The following is a 17,716-nucleotide window of genomic DNA, read 5'->3' as shown; positions in this document are numbered from 1 at the left end:
ACTCATTTTTTTTTTTCTAATACAACGGAGAGGACGCCAGCCACGTCCTCTCCCTATCAATCTCAATGCACGTGTGAAAATGGCGGCGACGCGCGGCTCCTTATATAGAATCCGAGTCTCGCGAGAATCCGACAGCGGGATGATGACGTTCGGGCGCGCTCAGGTTAACCGAGCAAGGCGGGAGGATCCGAGTCGCTCGGACCCGTGTAAAAAAAAATGTGATGTTCGGGCGGGTTCGGATTCCGAGGAACCGAACCCGCTCATCACTAGTATCTGGAGGATATAATAAAGCTGCAGGGCATCGTCTGTATGGACCTAATTTACTGTTATTTGAACTGGTATTAAGTACTACTACAAATTATCCTTAAGCCGCTAGCACGACAACTAACACCTGTGTATCTGGAGGGCATAATACAGCTTCAGGGCATTGTCTGTATAGACACACTTCACTGTTCTCCGGGCTGTTACTGAGTATTACTATTAATTGTCCTGAAGCTGCCCGCACGTTAATTATTGCCTGTGCATCTGGAGGACACACTATAGTTTCCAGGCTTTAAGAGGATATCCGGATCCATAAATGAGCTTTGGCCGGCAAAATCTTTGATACCTGTTTCTGTGTCCCATAATTGGAACTCGTTACTACTGGACACAATATTTCTGAGTTCCTAATTAGAGCTATGTGCACAACGATGAGCTTATTGAAGTATCAGCTTTTATAGATTTCTATTTTGAGGTTTTGTTATATGTATATGTGTTTTTAAATTGATATTAAATTAATTAATTGTACTACAAATTAGCGCGCCTTATCTTTGTCTATAGTTTACTAAAGATATATATATTTTTACATTAACCAAACACCATTAGTTGGATGGTAGAAGTGCTTCCTGTTAGAAAAAACATCAGGGTGCCATCACTTCCCAGATAAAATGATCAACTATACAATTAACTGATATACATTTCCTTGAACCTGGCCTTGAAATAGGTAAGATATGTATTTTTTTTTACACTCAACAAGTTAAAGGTTTTGCTTACTTACTACTTACTTACATCTAACATACATGAAAATCGTGTAGTTTTCCAGGTACTACAGTCCATTCTCCCAAACAATTACACTTTTTTATTATCTTTAACAACAAATAGATCTATAGCACTATGCTATATAACAATTGCTGTGTACCTGGCGACAGTCTGTTACACGCGGCGCCGGTGTCCGTCAGCACCGCATACCGCATTGCACTAGTGATATGACTAGTGTCCGGAAATACCGCACTTGCAATCAGACTCACAATAAACTACAGTTCCCAGCAGCCCTTGTTGCCGGGAGCTCCCAGCAACAAGGGCTGCTGGGAGCTGTAGTATATTTTGAGGCTGATTACAGTTACGGTGCTGCCAGACACCGGTGCCGCTCCAGCAGTAACAGACTCTCACCAGGTACAGTCTGACAGTACTACTTTTACCCTTTGGCCGCAGGTGTCACAGCCAGGCGGCGCCCCTGGCGAGTGCCATCCTGGCCAATGGGTATATACACCCCTGCGTGTAAGCTGCACTACTACTGGGGCGTTACGTGTAAGCTATGCAACTACTGGGGCGTTACGTGTAAGCTATGCCACTACTGGGGCGTTACGTGTAAGCTATGCCACTACTAAGGCGTTATGTGTAAGCAGCGCTACTACTGGGGTCATTATGTGTAAGCGGCGCTACTACTGGGGTCATGTGTAAGCAGTGCTACTACTGGGGTAGTTATGTGTAAGCGGCGCTACTACTGTGGCGTTATGTGTAAGCTGTGCTACAACTGCAGTGTTATGTGTAACCAGCGCCACTACTGGGGGCGTTTTAAATGGGGGTACAATTGTATGGCCATACCCCTTCCTTGTGAGACCACATCTCTTTTTCGACATGCGCTGTCCCTTTATAAAGTATAGGAGGGCGCAAATTTATAGTTTGCAGGGGGGCACCGAACACCCTAGCACCAGCCCTAGTCATACCTATGGGTATGACCTTATGGAAAGGTCATACACCAGGGGTATGACCTTATGGAAAGGTCATACCTATGTTTCCTTACACTGCTCATAATGCTGACGCTGGGAATGGAAGTATGCCGAGACTGCTGATAAGTAAGATGCGGGGGAGGGGAGTTTAGGTTTAGGCTGTAGTTGGGAGGGTTAGGGTTGTGCTGCGGGGAGGGGTGGTTAGGCTGCGGGGAGGGGTGGTTAGGCTGCGGGGAGGGTGGGTTAGGCTGCAGGGAGGGGGTTAGGGTTAGGTACCACTAGGGAGGTTTAGGGTTAGGCTACGGGGGTGGAGGGATTTAGGGCTAGTCACCACCAGGGAGGGCTAGTGTTAAGCTGGTGGTGGTGGTGGTGGGGGGGAGTGGTAAGGAGGGTTAGGGAGGTTAAGGATTAGGGCTAGCATATTTACCTAGTAGTTGGGATCCTGAGTGTCAGGATGCAGCTGTCAGTATTCTGACTGCCGGCAACCCAAATGCAGAGATCCCGATACCATCCCCTTATGAACACAAGGCCAAGTACCCTTTCTCAGGTACCTGGCCCAGTGTATTATAATGTTGTGAGATATGTCTTGTCTGTTTCTTAAACCATAAACCTGCATTATTAGTATTTTTTTCAAATGTATGTCTTTTATGGAAACTATAAACTATTTTCTTAGGAGACTGTAATAAAATGTAAATATATGAGTGATCTAACAACATACAACAGTTGGCAGCCGCATCTTTTGATTACATTTCCAGCATAACATATACAGTATGTCTCTTGTGATGTACAACTATATAGAAAATAGCAATTAATAATGTTTGGTCCAATAAAGAATAATTTTCTACATAAAAAATATATATATATTTTACCACTTGTCCATCCACAGGGTCATAAAACCTCTCCAGGAGCTGAACCACTGTACTTTTGCCACAGCCGCTGCTGCCCACCAGGGCGAGGGTCTGACCTTTAGATACTTTGATGTTGAGTCCCTGTAGAACTTGAGCCTTTCGTCTCGTTGGATAAACAAATTTGATGTTTTTAAATTCAATATTTCCTTTCATTTCATTCTTTAAAGATATGAACAGAGATACAGATGAGATTATATGAAGATAAGATACTGTATTATACTGTATTATACTGTATTTTGGAAAGTTTCATTCATTTTATTGTGAAAAATTGATAGATAGAATTGGCATCTGATTTGTTTGGAACTAGTTGGTATTGAAGTTCATTTGCAGATGAAAATGGTGCAAGTTACTTGACTCAATTTATCGCAGGTAGATCCAAAATGTCTGCCTGTTGCTGTTCTCAAATTAAAAAACTACAAACTGGTATGTCTAATGACTCAACTCAGTGATTGTCTAGCTCCATCTCCTCAAAAACCATGGTAATATGTTACATATTGGTTCTTAAATCTGAATTTCAAGTTTTGGATTGCAAAAATCACATGATGTACCCATATTCAAGAAATCCAAAACCCAAGATTTGGATTTGAATCTGAATTCCAAACCAAAACAGTTGAGGGTGGTTTTGTAAAACCAAAACTAGGCGATAAAATTAGAACCAAAACATGAGATGCCACGCACATGTCTATTATAGACACTGAAAGACACTTGTCCAGCCCTTTGCCTTTAGAGAATCTTATAAGGCTTGACAAAACACGTAGAACTGTGAGCACTATCACTATACAAGGTATTTAGGCCGCTCTTGATTCATGGGATAAAATGGTGTAATACTATGTCCAATTTGAACTTCTATGCTCCGGTCTATGAACCCTTGCTCTCTTAACTAATTACAAATTTAAACTCTACCAATTAAGTCTATTCAGGCATAACCCAAATATATGTATGAGACCACTGATTTAAGTGACCTTTGCTCACTTGCAAAAAAAAAAAAATGGCATATTCCTACCATCAATTAAAAAGTTGCCATTCACCACTGGAACCCATCATACAGCATCTGCTTTTGCATGCCAACTCCCCCTACCACTTATATAAATCTGACACCTTCATCAAGGTCTAAATTCTTGGTATACTACCCTCATGTGTTGCGATGATGAAAATAATCTGTCTAAATAGCAATTGCATTTGTAAACTTTCATAATGGATGAGGAATAGAACAACATTTTACAGAATATATTTCAAGTGTCAAAATACATCAACCAAAAGAAGACATCCCTCTACCTGAAATAATCCTTCATACCTCCAATCACATAACCTATATGCCTTATAACGTGTCATACTGTAATTTTATTGTGACTAAATCCGTTTTAGCCAAATATTGGCAAAACTCAGACCCATCTGCAAAATGATTTCTAATGATTACAGGAATTTTGTTATGGAAGCTATGGGATTCTAATACTTGGCTTCTTTCCCTCTGACTACATGGCAAATACTCCTATTACTCATGCTGGGTTAAATAATCATTGGGACTCCTCACAATCACATAAGCTCTTACCTCCCAAAACGTGGCTAAAGGAAAACTTATGAAACAAGATCTAGGAAGAATATTTATGAATTATCCGGTTCTAAAACCACTAATCCTAAAACAATGTAGGGACAGGGTCTCTGATGGGGTGTTTATCCCTGTGGTGTGTTCTAAGTGAAGTTAACACCAATGCTAGAACCAATCAGCTTCTAGCTACAATATATCTAGCACATTCCATAAAATGATAGCTGCAAACTAATTGGTTGCCATGGGCAACTTCTTCACTTGTCCTCTTTAGAATGTCTGACACATCACCTAAAATCTGCATGGGTTGTAGTTCTGTAAAGGATGACCAAAGAGAAAGAATAATTGCTACACAATGGGTTTGGCTCAGAGATTATCACTAATAGCATCAACACAGCGGCAATGCTAAAATATTCTAATGCTGCAGGAGGTGACTGAGGGCTAAAGATGCCTACGGCTAGCATTGCAGATCTGAGTGCTGTGTTGGAGGATGCAGCATCAGATCACCAGCTCTACCATCATTTGCAATGTTTGCAGCATCAGCTTTCTAAGTAAGCTTAAGGATACGCAGATAGGTTGCCTTATCGGTGCTACCAAGGCCAGTAAATCTTTGTCTGATGATACAGACACTGGCCTCAGCAGTTGCAGAAAATGGACAAAAAGAAACAGAGAAGGATTGGACTTGAAGTGGCGCACTTAAACATTAAATTGTACATAAATTGTAACTTTTATTAGAGTATAAGTAGTATAGTGAACCACCTTTCATCAAACTTTTGACAGGTGCTCCACCCCCTTTTTAAGCTCCACCCCTTTTTAATTGTGTTTAATATAAAACTGATATCAAATGATATAAACTGATATCAAATGATTATTGATTGGCCATTAAGAACAGAATCCGACCCTTAGACAAGCCGCATTTATATTAAATAGCCACCTAATAGCGATGTAATCTATACAGCTTTGTGAAATGACATGTATACAATTATGTGAACCAAATATAGGGTTTTTAGGTATTAAATATTATTGATAGGTAGTGCATTAGGATGCAAACATTGTGTGAACCAGCTGACTGTGTCTTAGAAGACAGATCAGAGGATGGGGGATGATCTATCCGCACTAATGGTCAGAGACTGACCATCTGCTGCTCATTATGATGGGGGATGATCTATGCACTAATGGTCAGAGACTGACCATCTGCCACTCATCTTGATGGACAACTATTTGCCATGTAACCAATATTTGTGGGTTTGTAATGCATACCACCAATTATGAGGGCTAAAGTATCTGGACATATGGCCGGATATTTGATATCTTTGTGAAAAGTATTGTACACCAAATGCTGCTGGACAGACAATTAGCCCTTATGCAAGCATTGTGGTTTGTGTTGTAATAGTGACATCTAGCGGTCAATGTGTGAAACAACAGGTATAGTTTATAGATATTTGTATATTATCTTCTGATTCAAATTTAAAGGGGTAGGGCATTTTTTTATATTTTATAATCATGTCCGGGCACGTAGTTGTATGATTTACACATTAGAAAACTATATATTTGTATTATACAGCATTGTGGTGTTATCTACTATAAGGTACGGTTTGAGCAGTTAACGGCCTCAATGTGCATTGTATAGTTACAAATATTTTTCAGCTCAACACAAATGATATAAACTGATATCAAATGATTATTGATTGGCCATTAAGAACAGAATCCGACCCTTAGACAAGCCGCATTTATATTAAATAGCCACCTAATAGCGATGTAATCTATACAGCTTTGTGAAATGACATGTATACAATTATGTGAACCAAATATAGGTTTTTTAGGTATTAAATATTATTGATAGGTAGTGCATTAGGATGCAAACATTGTGTGAACCAGCTGACTGTGTTTTAGAAGACAGATCAGAGGCTGGGGGATGATCTATCCGCACTAATGGTCAGAGACTGACCATCTGCTACTCATTATGATGGGGGATGATCTATGCACAAATGGTCAGAGACTGACCATCTGCCACTCATCTTGATGGACAACTATTTGCCATGTAACCAATATTTGTGGGATTGTAATGCATACCACCAATTATGAGGGCTAAAGTATCTGGACATATGGCCGGATATTTGATATCTTTGTGAAAAGTATTGTTTACCAAATGCTGCTGGACAGACAATTAGCCCTTATGCAAGCATTGTGGTTTGTGTTGTAATAGTGACATCTAGCGGTCAATGTGTGAAACAACAGGTATAGTTTATAGATATTTGTATATTATCTTCTGATTCAAATTTAAAGGGGTAGGGCATTTTTTTTATATTTTATAATCATGTCCGGGCATGTAGTTGTATGATTTACACATTAGAAAACTATATATTTGTATTATACAGCATTGTGGTGTTATCTAATATACGGTACGGTTTGAGCAGTTAACGGCCTCAATGTGCATTGTATAGTTACAAATATTTTTCAGCTCAACATTTAAATTCTATATAGTGTATGTGAAATTTACATTTATTTAACTATATTTTGTTATCAAATGTAGTCACATATCATGTTTGAAGGTAAATGATAGGAAAAAATTCAACGATTTTGATTTTATCAAATAAAACATTATAGTACGCACAAGACAAAAAATATGTTTATGTGAAGAAATTAACTTTTATTTTAAGAGTAAAAAATGGAAACGCCCACCATCAGTTGTAATTTCTGGGCGGTATGTTGTGTCATCACTAAAATGGCTATATAAGAACAGGTCAGAAAGCTATGGACAACTGCTCTAAAGGCTACTTGGAAATCTGACTTTTGGTTACTGAACTGAGCGCTGCGAAAACGGTAATTATGACTTTTACTATATAAATGTTTTTTATGCACTGTCATACTTTGTGATTTTGTTTTATGCATGACCATATGGTTGGTATTGTGATCATTTATGTTTTAAAAGATGCTGTGATAATTTATAGCACAGCGGTGGTAATTATTAATATGTTGCTGTTATTGTATCTGTTTGAATGTGTGTGTTTCTGCATCCTGTATTTTTATTATGCCATTATTTCTGCTGGGCCGCTATATTATTGTGAATTGTGATTATGTCCCTATCACATGCTGATGTGAATTTTTGCTTATGAGAGAGAACATGTTTTGTGTTTTTATACTGATTGAGTGTCATTGTGTTAATTTAGCATGTCTTAAACTACATAGCATTTTGTTTCTGTAATATTTTGGGGTGTTGACCGATATTATGTTGTAATACTGTGTAGGTCTACAGGATTTAAAATTATATATATATATTTTTAGAAGCTGCTTCTGTTTGAATGTTATAGGCACCTATTTGTGACTGTTATAGGATGCTATTTGAATGTTACTAATAGTCGTCAGTTAGCAAGCTCTTTATATTTTTGCAAACAAGTTAAAATGTGAGAGAACATGTTTTGTGTTTTTATACTGTTTGAGTGTCTAGTTGTTAATTTAGCATGTCTTAAAATACACAGCAATGTGTTTCTGTAATATTTTTGCTGTTGACCGATATTATGTTGTAATACTGTGTAGGCCTATAGGATTTAAAATTATATATATATATATATATATATATATATATGTTGCTGTTTGAATGTTACTAATACTACAGCGTTGTTTATAAACTCTTATTTTGCATGATCATTGTAATTTATCATAATAAAAAATACACCGTGTTTTATATTTTTCAGAAATTACTAATAAAATTTATACCAAGCCATCAACTGTCAAACATAATGCAGGTGTGTAGTTAAGTACTGTACAGTTAATTCAGTTAATTTACTGATTAAATAATTGGTTATTAAGCATTGTATGAAACCCTACTGTAAATGTATTTTATGCAACTTTTATACATTGTCGCAACCCGCTGCAAAGTGATGCTATACACGTTCTCATAAAGCAAAAAACAAACACACAGTATATTAATATTTCAAACAAATATACCATATTTTTGTATTTTAATTGTTTCATTGTTTAATATCAGTAAATTATATATATTATTTAAAGGTATTTCAATGTATAATACGTTTACCGTTGACAGTCTGAAAAAAGTATACGATCATTAATCCGAGTGCATTATACCTTTTTTAGAGACCTACAAACCTGGATGTCTACGATGACAATAGCAACGTTGATATTGCTGATTCTGTACCTAGCTACCAACCTCTAAACCGTAAGTTTGACAGCGACAAATTTGTTATTTATTTTTAAAGTTTAAAATGTTTGTACATTACTCACTAGATTTTAATTTATTGTAAGCTTGCGAGCTGTGCCGGCCTTCCTCTATGACTGTTTGTAATTAAACAGTTTTGTTACATCATTGTTATTTCCAATTCTAAAAGCGCTACAGTATTTGCTACGCTATATTCGAATGTGTTAACAAATAAAAAATAAATACATTTATTATAAATTTAAATTTACATTTATTATAAAATGTAATTTTTCCTGTTATTATATATATATGCAGGTTCTGTAAATAATGAGGACTATGGCTATATGGGTACATCCGACCCGCCTGGTTCAGAATATGTTTTTGGGTGTGACATTGATACATTCCGGAATCATTATCCAACAGACCGTGTAGAGACAGAATCAGAGAACAGCCGGGTGCCAACATACAGTGGGGATACAGGATCAGAGAACAGCTGTGCGTAATTATTGCTGATGAAAAAATGCAGATGAAAAAATATTTTATCTTTTTAAAAGGTACTTATACTCATACTCTATTGTAGATAACCCGACTATACCGGCGGACCAATCAGACAACCAGTGCCTCGTAAATGCTGTACCAACTGCGCCACCGCAAACGCATGATCCTGAAATGGAACAAACACATTTTATACAATGTATGTTTACCAAACAAACCTATAGCTGTAATATTCTCAAACATTGTTTTTTACACACCGTCAACGTAAACATAACTACATATCTAACTTTTTATTTTTGTTTATTTTTTTATACAGCATTTAGGCCATCTAATGTAGCGACTTGTTACGAGCCGTCTATAACAGTGGCCGATGTGTCTGCTGAGGAGGCAAACACTGTCAGAACCGCAGTACAACAACCTGTCAACAATGATGAAAATCAACAAGTCACAACGCCCTTGAACTATCATCTAGATTTTTCTAACCCAATGTTTATGAATCAGCTGTATTGTAAAATCAAACCAAACAAACGTATGAGAGGTATGTCACGCACAACACAATGGGACAGTGGTCTAGCATCTAACCAGGCTGCAGAATGTTTAAAAAGAAAACTATACTATTCAGACTTTACTGAGCCAAAACGACACAAGTTGACGCCGTTGCAGGATATTTCAAACCTATGCAATGACGCCAACAACCGTGGGTCTGCAGAATGTCTAAAAAGAAAGCGATCCGATACCGCATGCGTAGAACCTAAAAAACGTAGGTTACAAAATGATTCTAACAAATGTAGTGGCATCAATAATGGTGAAATGCCTAGTACACAACGTGCAGAAACTAAGAGGGTGTCCAGACTCTCAAAAAGTGCTGTAGGCGATATAATCACAAACAACGGTGCAAGCGGTAATGAAGACAGAGAGATTATCACGATCCCAGATACACAGGTTCATGAACATACAGTCGATTCTAGTGTTAAAATTACAGAGCCGGCAAGAGCTAAGAAATCGTGGCGCCTATAAAGAAGGCGTGTTAACAAAGAGTGTGCACAGTTGGTGCAACCAGACATAATTATAATACCGGACACACAGGCTAGCCCGATAATTATTACTGATACACAACAATTTATGCATAGTGATGATCCTGTAACCAGGGGTGATCAAGGCATAAATGCACAAGAATTTTATACAGCGTGTATAGAGATACAAGCCACACACGACAACCAAGGCGATTCAGCAGCTCAGAACAACACGGTCAATGTGCAGACAGCGGTTCATGATTCTGTAACAACTGAAGTGGTCGATGCAGAATCATCCGGCCTTGTTATGCCGGATGCTGTTGCGACAACATCATTAGACATAGCAGGGGGGCAAAAAAACACAGTAGACAAAACCACAATGACAGAACATAATCACAAAGCGATAGAAATACAACATTATGCGTTGATAGGTAAGCTTTGTGAGGATATCAGCTGCATGGAACAGGTTGCAAATGATATGTCAATGCGATTGAAGAAGTTAATGCGCAGCGGCGATAGAGATCTGCGTATGCTTAAAAGATTTATTAAAGAATACGCTGTGGCATCGATGAAATACAGCGATCAGTCAGATGGAACATGGGCATTCATAAGGGAAAATTTGTTTGCAAAAAAAAATGACTAGATATGATTGGACGTGGATTGAAATGTGATGAAATTAAGTTATGCAGGCAGAAAATAAAAGCTGATGTAATGAGAAGTTCTGTTGTAATGGGCGTTTTGTCACGCTGTAGGAAATTAAAAGTGAAACGTGCGATAAAGCAGTTATTAAAATTGCGTAAACATAGGGTTACTGGTCGGGTGTTGGGTACACCTGTTAGTGATCATGTTGACAGCGTAGCACATTCATCAGCGCCGGCGATAGAACCCAATTATGCACCATCAGCAGTTGTTGAACAACCGGGATCACCTATAGTACCCAGGCCACCAACACCTGGTAATAACAATGCGACACACCCTGTTTTTTTAGAATCTATTGATAGATTTGAAAGACATTACCCCAATTTCAGGGCATCTGAATACCATAATCATTTCAGGTTTGTCAATTTGGACAGGGTAACGTCATTTGTAGACGCTGTGCAATCAATACATGAGGCTATACAGGCAATGCTCGATGATTATATGCATGATTTGGATCCTAACGACCGCATACAGCTAAGGTTGGAGGGTGGTGGACTACATAACGCAATCTATTCACACCGTAAACCGCATGGCTCACTAGACGCCATCGGTTTTTTGAATCAGATAACAAACATGTTGCAAAGTAATGCTGAGGTTTTATTTAATACAGAGTTGAAATTTGTGATCTCTGTTTTCAAGAATCGTGCCGGTGGGTCGCTAACGGGGAGGAGCCTACGGCAGATTCCTCATAGCCTAATAATTGAGAAGCGTCGGCGCCTTTTATTTGATTTTAATAACACCGGTAACAATCTGTGTCTGGCTGCTAGTCTCTGCAAACTCCTGGACAAAGATAATGCAACGGACCACATGATCCATGTGAGGGCTCTAGAGCTTCATAAAGCTTTGAAGTTACCTCTTGATAAAGCACTCGGCTTTAGCGACATTGCTTTTTTCGAAAAACACTTAAGCGCGAAAATTAAAATACTTTATCACAACAATAATTCTTGGCATTACTTTTGCACAGACAGCCAGTACGATGAAATTCTTTTCATATTATGGCACAATGACCACTTCTACGGTATATTAGATATTAAGGCATTTGTAGGAGCCCGTTTTTTCTGTACATATTGCCACACAGCGTATCACCACAGAAATAACCACACCTGCCTTTTCTTTTGTAAAGCATGCCTCAGACAGGAATGTGTTGATACTGGAGATGCTGCTCTAAGGTGCTCTATATGTAGAGTGTTTTGTAGGTCAACTGTATGTTTAGAGGCACACAAGGCTCTAGCATTGTCTCACAAGATACAGTGTCTAAACAAAATCTATTGTGATAAATGTGGCAAGTTTACGACCCCCAAACACAAATGTGACGGAATGATTTGCCCCATTTGCAAGACAGTGGTTGCAGGTTTTGCGGGTCATTTGTGTTACATACAAAACATAAAACCCGCGAAACCCACTAAGAATTACATTTTTTATGATTTTGAGTGCAGCCAAGAAAACAATATTCACGTGCCAAATTACTGTTACGCTCTAACACTAGTGGATGATGAATCCTGGGAGTTTAAGGGTGATGTTTGTATTGAGGATTTTGTAAAAACATTCATGAGAGCAAAATTTGAGGGGTACACATTCATAGCCCATAATGCCGGTCGGTATGATGCGTACTTTGTTATGCGACAGCTGATTAAGGAGAAATTTAAGATCGATGTGCTGGCGCAGGGTGGTAAACTGTTGTGTGTAACAGTAACAGATTTAAAGATAAGATTTATCGACTCTTTAAATTTTTTGCCCATGCGACTCGGTCGATTACCAAAAGCGATGGGTTTTGAGGGTTCCAAAGGTCATTTTCCACATTTTTTTAACACTGCCGCTAACCAAAATTACATAGGTTCTATGCCCGCAATAGAGTATTTTGGTGTACAATACATGTTAACTGAAGATCAAGCAGAGTTTACAGAATGGTATAAAAGTGCCAAACAAGCCCCATTCAACTTTCAGGATGAACTTGCGCGCTACTGTAAGGAGGATGTCAAAATTTTACAAAAAGCATGTAGCTCTTTCAGAGACGCTGTTATATCTATGACGGAACAAGAATATGTAATAACGAAGAAGAATGGTGATGTCGTTGTTAAGAGGCACATTGACCCCTTTCAACTGACGACCTTGGCGGCTGTCTGCATGGCGATGTACCGGAGCCGGTTTTTACCAGAAAATACCTTGGCACTTGTACCAGGGGATAACTATCACAAAACTCAGAAGCGATATTCAACACCGGCCATACAATGGTTGATGTACATAGAACACCAAGAAGGAATAGAAATAAGACACGCTTTACAAGGGGGTGAAAAGAAAGTTGGTAACTATCACCTTGATGGTTACGCCGTGATTAACGGCGTGGCAACGGCATTTGAATTCCAAGGTTGTTTTTACCATGGCTGTGGCGCATGTTACAACGGCGATGATAAAAACAAACTGACTAAAACGACATATGGTCAACTGCGACACAAGACGCTAGTGAGAATGAACTTTCTTAAACTATGCGGTTTTCACGTACGTGTCATTTGGGAATGCGAATGGAAAAAAATGGTAGAGTCTGATGCGAGTCTACAATCTTTTCTGAAGGGTAAAGAATTACCCGAACCATTGGACCCCAGAGCAGCGCTTTACGGTGGTCGTACAAACGCCATAAAGCTGTATCACAAAGCACAGCCGGATGAACAGATTCACTACTATGATTTTACCAGCCTGTACCCTTTTGTCAACAAAACCAAAATGTACCCAATAAAACACCCACGTATAATCTATCGAAATTTTGGGGATGTTACAAAGTATTTTGGTATTGCCAAAGTAAAAGTATATCCACCACGGGGTCTTTTCTTTCCTGTTCTACCTGTTAAAATGCGTGGAAAACTGATGTTTCCTTTATGTCGCACATGTGCTGAGTCTGGACAGACCGAGCCTTGTGTCCATAGCGATGAATGCAGGGCAATCACGGGTACGTGGTGTACTCCCGAGTTAAATCTGGCTGTAGACAAGGGTTACAAAGTGTGTAAAATCTATGAGGTGTGGCAATTTGATGAACGATCTGACGATTTGTTTTCAGGTTACATTAAAATGCATCTTAGGGATAAACAAGAGGCTTCTGGTTATCCCGATTGGTGTACAGACTCTGAAAAACGCCAGGCGTATATAGATGCCTATCAAAAAAATGAAGGTGTGTCTTTACGACCCGATCACATAGAAATTAACCCCGCAAAAAGACAAATTTCTAAATTGTTTTTAAACTCCTTATGGGGAAAGTTTGGTCAACGTAATAACATGCCCAACACTTGTCTAGTGTCTGATCCCGACAAGCTTTTTGAATACGCGTTTTTACCGCACTATGAGGTGTCTGCTTTAGACTTTATAGATGATAGTACCGCAATGCTTAATTGGAGATATGCAAAAGATCATTACTCCAAAGCTTCAAATACAAATATATTTATTGCTGCGATTACAACCGCGCATGCTAGGATTGAATTGTGCAAATTATTGGATCGATTACAAGAACGTTGTCTTTACCACGATACAGATTCTGTGATTTTTGTCAGCCGGCCCGGTGATTGGAATCCACCATTGGGTGATTATCTAGGTGAGCTGACTAGCGAGTTGCCAGCGGGTGCCCATATAACAGAGTTTGTGTCATCAGGCCCCAAATCATATGGATATCGTCTAAACAATGGAAAGACTAGTTTAAAAGTTAAAGGTATAACGCTCAATGTTGATAATGCGCAACACATTAACTTTGAAAGTCTGAAAGACCTGGTCTTAGATTATCCGTTAAACCCCGAAGGCGATGATCAAAAAAAAATAGTGCTCCGTCAACCCGGTATAGTCCGATTTAAAAAGTACTGGCAGATTGAAACGCGCACGCTGCAAAAAACGCAAAAGTGTGTTTACACTAAACGGAGGCTAACAGATAACTTCACAACAGTCCCGTTTGGGTATTAGGATGGATGTCCGGTTACAACACCCCTTCTCATGTATTTTAGCAGGCCCCTCCAATTCGGGTAAAAGTTATTTTGTGAAAATGTTGCTGGAAAATGCACCTACGCACATATCACATGTGCCTGATAATATTGTTTGGTTTTATGGCTGTTGGCAACCTATGTACGATCAGCTTCTGCGTGATTACCCAAGCATGCGTTTTATAGAGGGTCTACCTGAGACTTTTAACGATGACCAACTTTTTCCCCTTGGTAGGATTAATTTAGCGGTTGTTGATGATCTGATGGAGTCGGCTAGTAATAATTCTGAGATTGAGAAAGCGTTCACAAAGTATGTACACCACAGAAACCTCAGTATCATGTACCTAGTGCAAAATGTCTTTTGCCAAGGTAAAAAGAGCAGGACGATACATCTAAACACAAAATATATGGTCCTTTTCAAAAACCCATGGGATAAATTGCAGGTGACGACGCTGGCTAGACAAATGTACCCCACTAATAGTCGTTTCTTTCTGGATGCATTCCAAAATGCAACATCCACGCCGTATGGATATTTACTGGTTGATTTAAGAACCAATACGCTTGACGAATACCGTTTACGAAGCGGTTTATTTCCACCGGATGAGCCGGTTGCTTATGTCATTAAAAAGAGAAGCTCTAAAAAGCTATAAACGCACAATTTTTAGTCATTTGTCATAGTCCTATCAGCCGTGAACATGTCATCCAGGATAAGCCGTAATTGGTCGCTTTTAAAGACGCTAATAAAGGCGACACCGACCCAAAGAAGTGCTATTTTATCCAACGCTTCAAACGATTTGGTGACAGCCATTTGTGAGATAGCCCTCAACATACTTAAAGGTAAAATACCATTGTCACAAAGACAGTTGAAGTACCTTAAAAAGAAGCGGGCTCTTATAAAATCTCTTTGTAATAAGAAATGCACCATTGGTAAAAAGAAACGTTTGGTGAAACAATCCGGGGGATTTATTGGGTCGTTGCTTGGTTTTGCTATTCCATTAATAACAGGACTTCTGACTAACCGCTGATGGAATACGCTGAGAAAATGTATTTGGTGCCCCAGCGACAGATAGAGCGTTTACAAAACAAACCCAATTCAGATGACATACGTAAAACAGCCACACAAGGTCTAGATGTAGAGATCGTAAACATACTACAGAATAACAATTTATCAGAGTATGAAAAGGCAAAACGTTACACAGCCGCTTTGCAGAGGTATCTGGTCCTGAGTAAACAGACTGATGGTGAAATGTCAACTTTAACTCTTTTATCACCTGGTACAAATGTCTTTGATGAAACAATTAATCCAGCACAGCCGGATGCTGCAGATGATGTTTATCATGAAATACTGAGCGGTGTTAATGCAAGGTATAAAAAAACCTGTGAAATACTATTGAATAAAATGTCACGTTCTAAGCACATCACAAACTGGAATGCTAAAGGCGAGTTTCTGTATAAAGGCACAGCTGTACAGGGTTCCAACATGCTGGATTTAATAAGAAGCATCACACAAAACCATAGCGTGACGAGTCGTAAGATGCCGACTGGCTGGCCTGAATTTATGCATGCTTTGTCTGAATTAAATGTGCCATCCACATTTGTAAGTAATGCGTCAACTAGAGTGTACCTAGACCGTTTAAAAGCAGAGGCGAACGATGACTCTGATATTGCTGCATCATCGCCCGCGCCACCGCAAAACCTTAAGAAAAGACGTATAAATGTTTTAAGTTCACCCGGCCTAACAACGCCGCACGGCTACTTACTACCTAGGAAAAGAGCCGTAGATCTGTTTCAGGAATCACCGTGGTTGACATTCTAATGTATAACTAATGTTTGTTTGTTTATTTATTTATTTTTGTAAATTTGTGTGCTTATTTTGTACCACAATGTATGTTTTGTATTTTTACTAAATGATGTCAAGAAATCACCATATTTGTAGTTTTTACGTGTAAAACTGTAATAAATGACATATTATAATAATGCATCGGCAATAGATCTGTAAATAAACTTTATGATCTAATAAAATATATTCATGATTTAGAAAGACACCCCCCCCCCCCGGTTTTTTCTTTATTCTAATCAGTTGTCTTTGAAAGAAAACTTACAAACATACATCACCATAAAGATTAAAAACATTGATGTTTATTTTCAAATAATCATAGTTATGACGCATTGTACATAAAATGCATCAAACACACTGGTTATTACAACAAGTTACACAATTCTGAATATATTTATCTGTATAATGACTCAAACAATGGTTTCTTGGCATACGCCTTACAAAGTTTGAAACTAAACGGTCATTACGTTTTGTATCATTACTAAACGGTGTCAAGAAATCATCATATTTGTAGTTTTTACACATAAAAAATATAAAGTAAATACAGTATTGACCGCATACATCGCTTGAAAAATCTTGTAACCGACGGTTTTGGTGACAAATACTTTTTGAATTATAATGTAAAAACTTTATGATATTCTTTGGGAAAATGTCACTGTCCAGTGAGAGACCGTAGGAATCAAAGAAATAACAAATGCCATCTTCATTAAAATAAACAGCCAACCAGTGTTCGCCAGGCTGACCACTGCTATGCATGTTGATTACAAATGCGCAGGGGTAATGCATCAGTTTATCGGCAGGCAATAGATCACACGGATACGTGCCTTTAAAAATATGCCTTGTGCTTTGCGCAGCATACAGAATACAGTTTATCTGTAATGTGTTCATTTTTCAGCAGTGTAGTGTTAGTTTATTTCATTTATAGATAATCGTACAGCACATCGCGCCTTTGATTAATCTCGATGATGTTATCAAATAGCGTATATATTATCACATTGACTGTCCTGTCCAACGCTTCTGCAAAGCGATATTCAGCACGTAGATTGCCGTTCTTATCAGGGAGAGATGTTCTCCACATTCCTGCTCCGGCGATAGGTCAAAAGCAAATAGTGAGTAACCTCTGA

The 17,716-nt window shown here is 38.6% G+C and overlaps 1 protein-coding gene across 1 annotated transcript in view; it reads right to left on the bottom strand.

Moving 5' to 3' along the window:
• LOC134927385 (ATP-dependent translocase ABCB1-like) overlaps positions 1 to 17,716 on the bottom strand; it is a 943,310-nt gene that overhangs the window by 37,053 nt on the left and 888,541 nt on the right. Inside the window, exon 21 of the mRNA XM_063921755.1 lies at positions 2,858 to 3,055. Within this exon, the coding sequence (XP_063777825.1) occupies positions 2,858 to 3,055 (198 nt within the window). The remainder of the gene's footprint in view (positions 1 to 2,857; positions 3,056 to 17,716) is intronic.

This window comes from Pseudophryne corroboree, chromosome 5, assembly GCF_028390025.1.
Source record: "Pseudophryne corroboree isolate aPseCor3 chromosome 5, aPseCor3.hap2, whole genome shotgun sequence".
NCBI lineage: Eukaryota > Metazoa > Chordata > Amphibia > Anura > Myobatrachidae > Pseudophryne > Pseudophryne corroboree.
The sequence above is the reverse complement of the archived record's forward strand: the minus strand, read 5'-3'. Positions and strand labels throughout refer to the sequence as shown.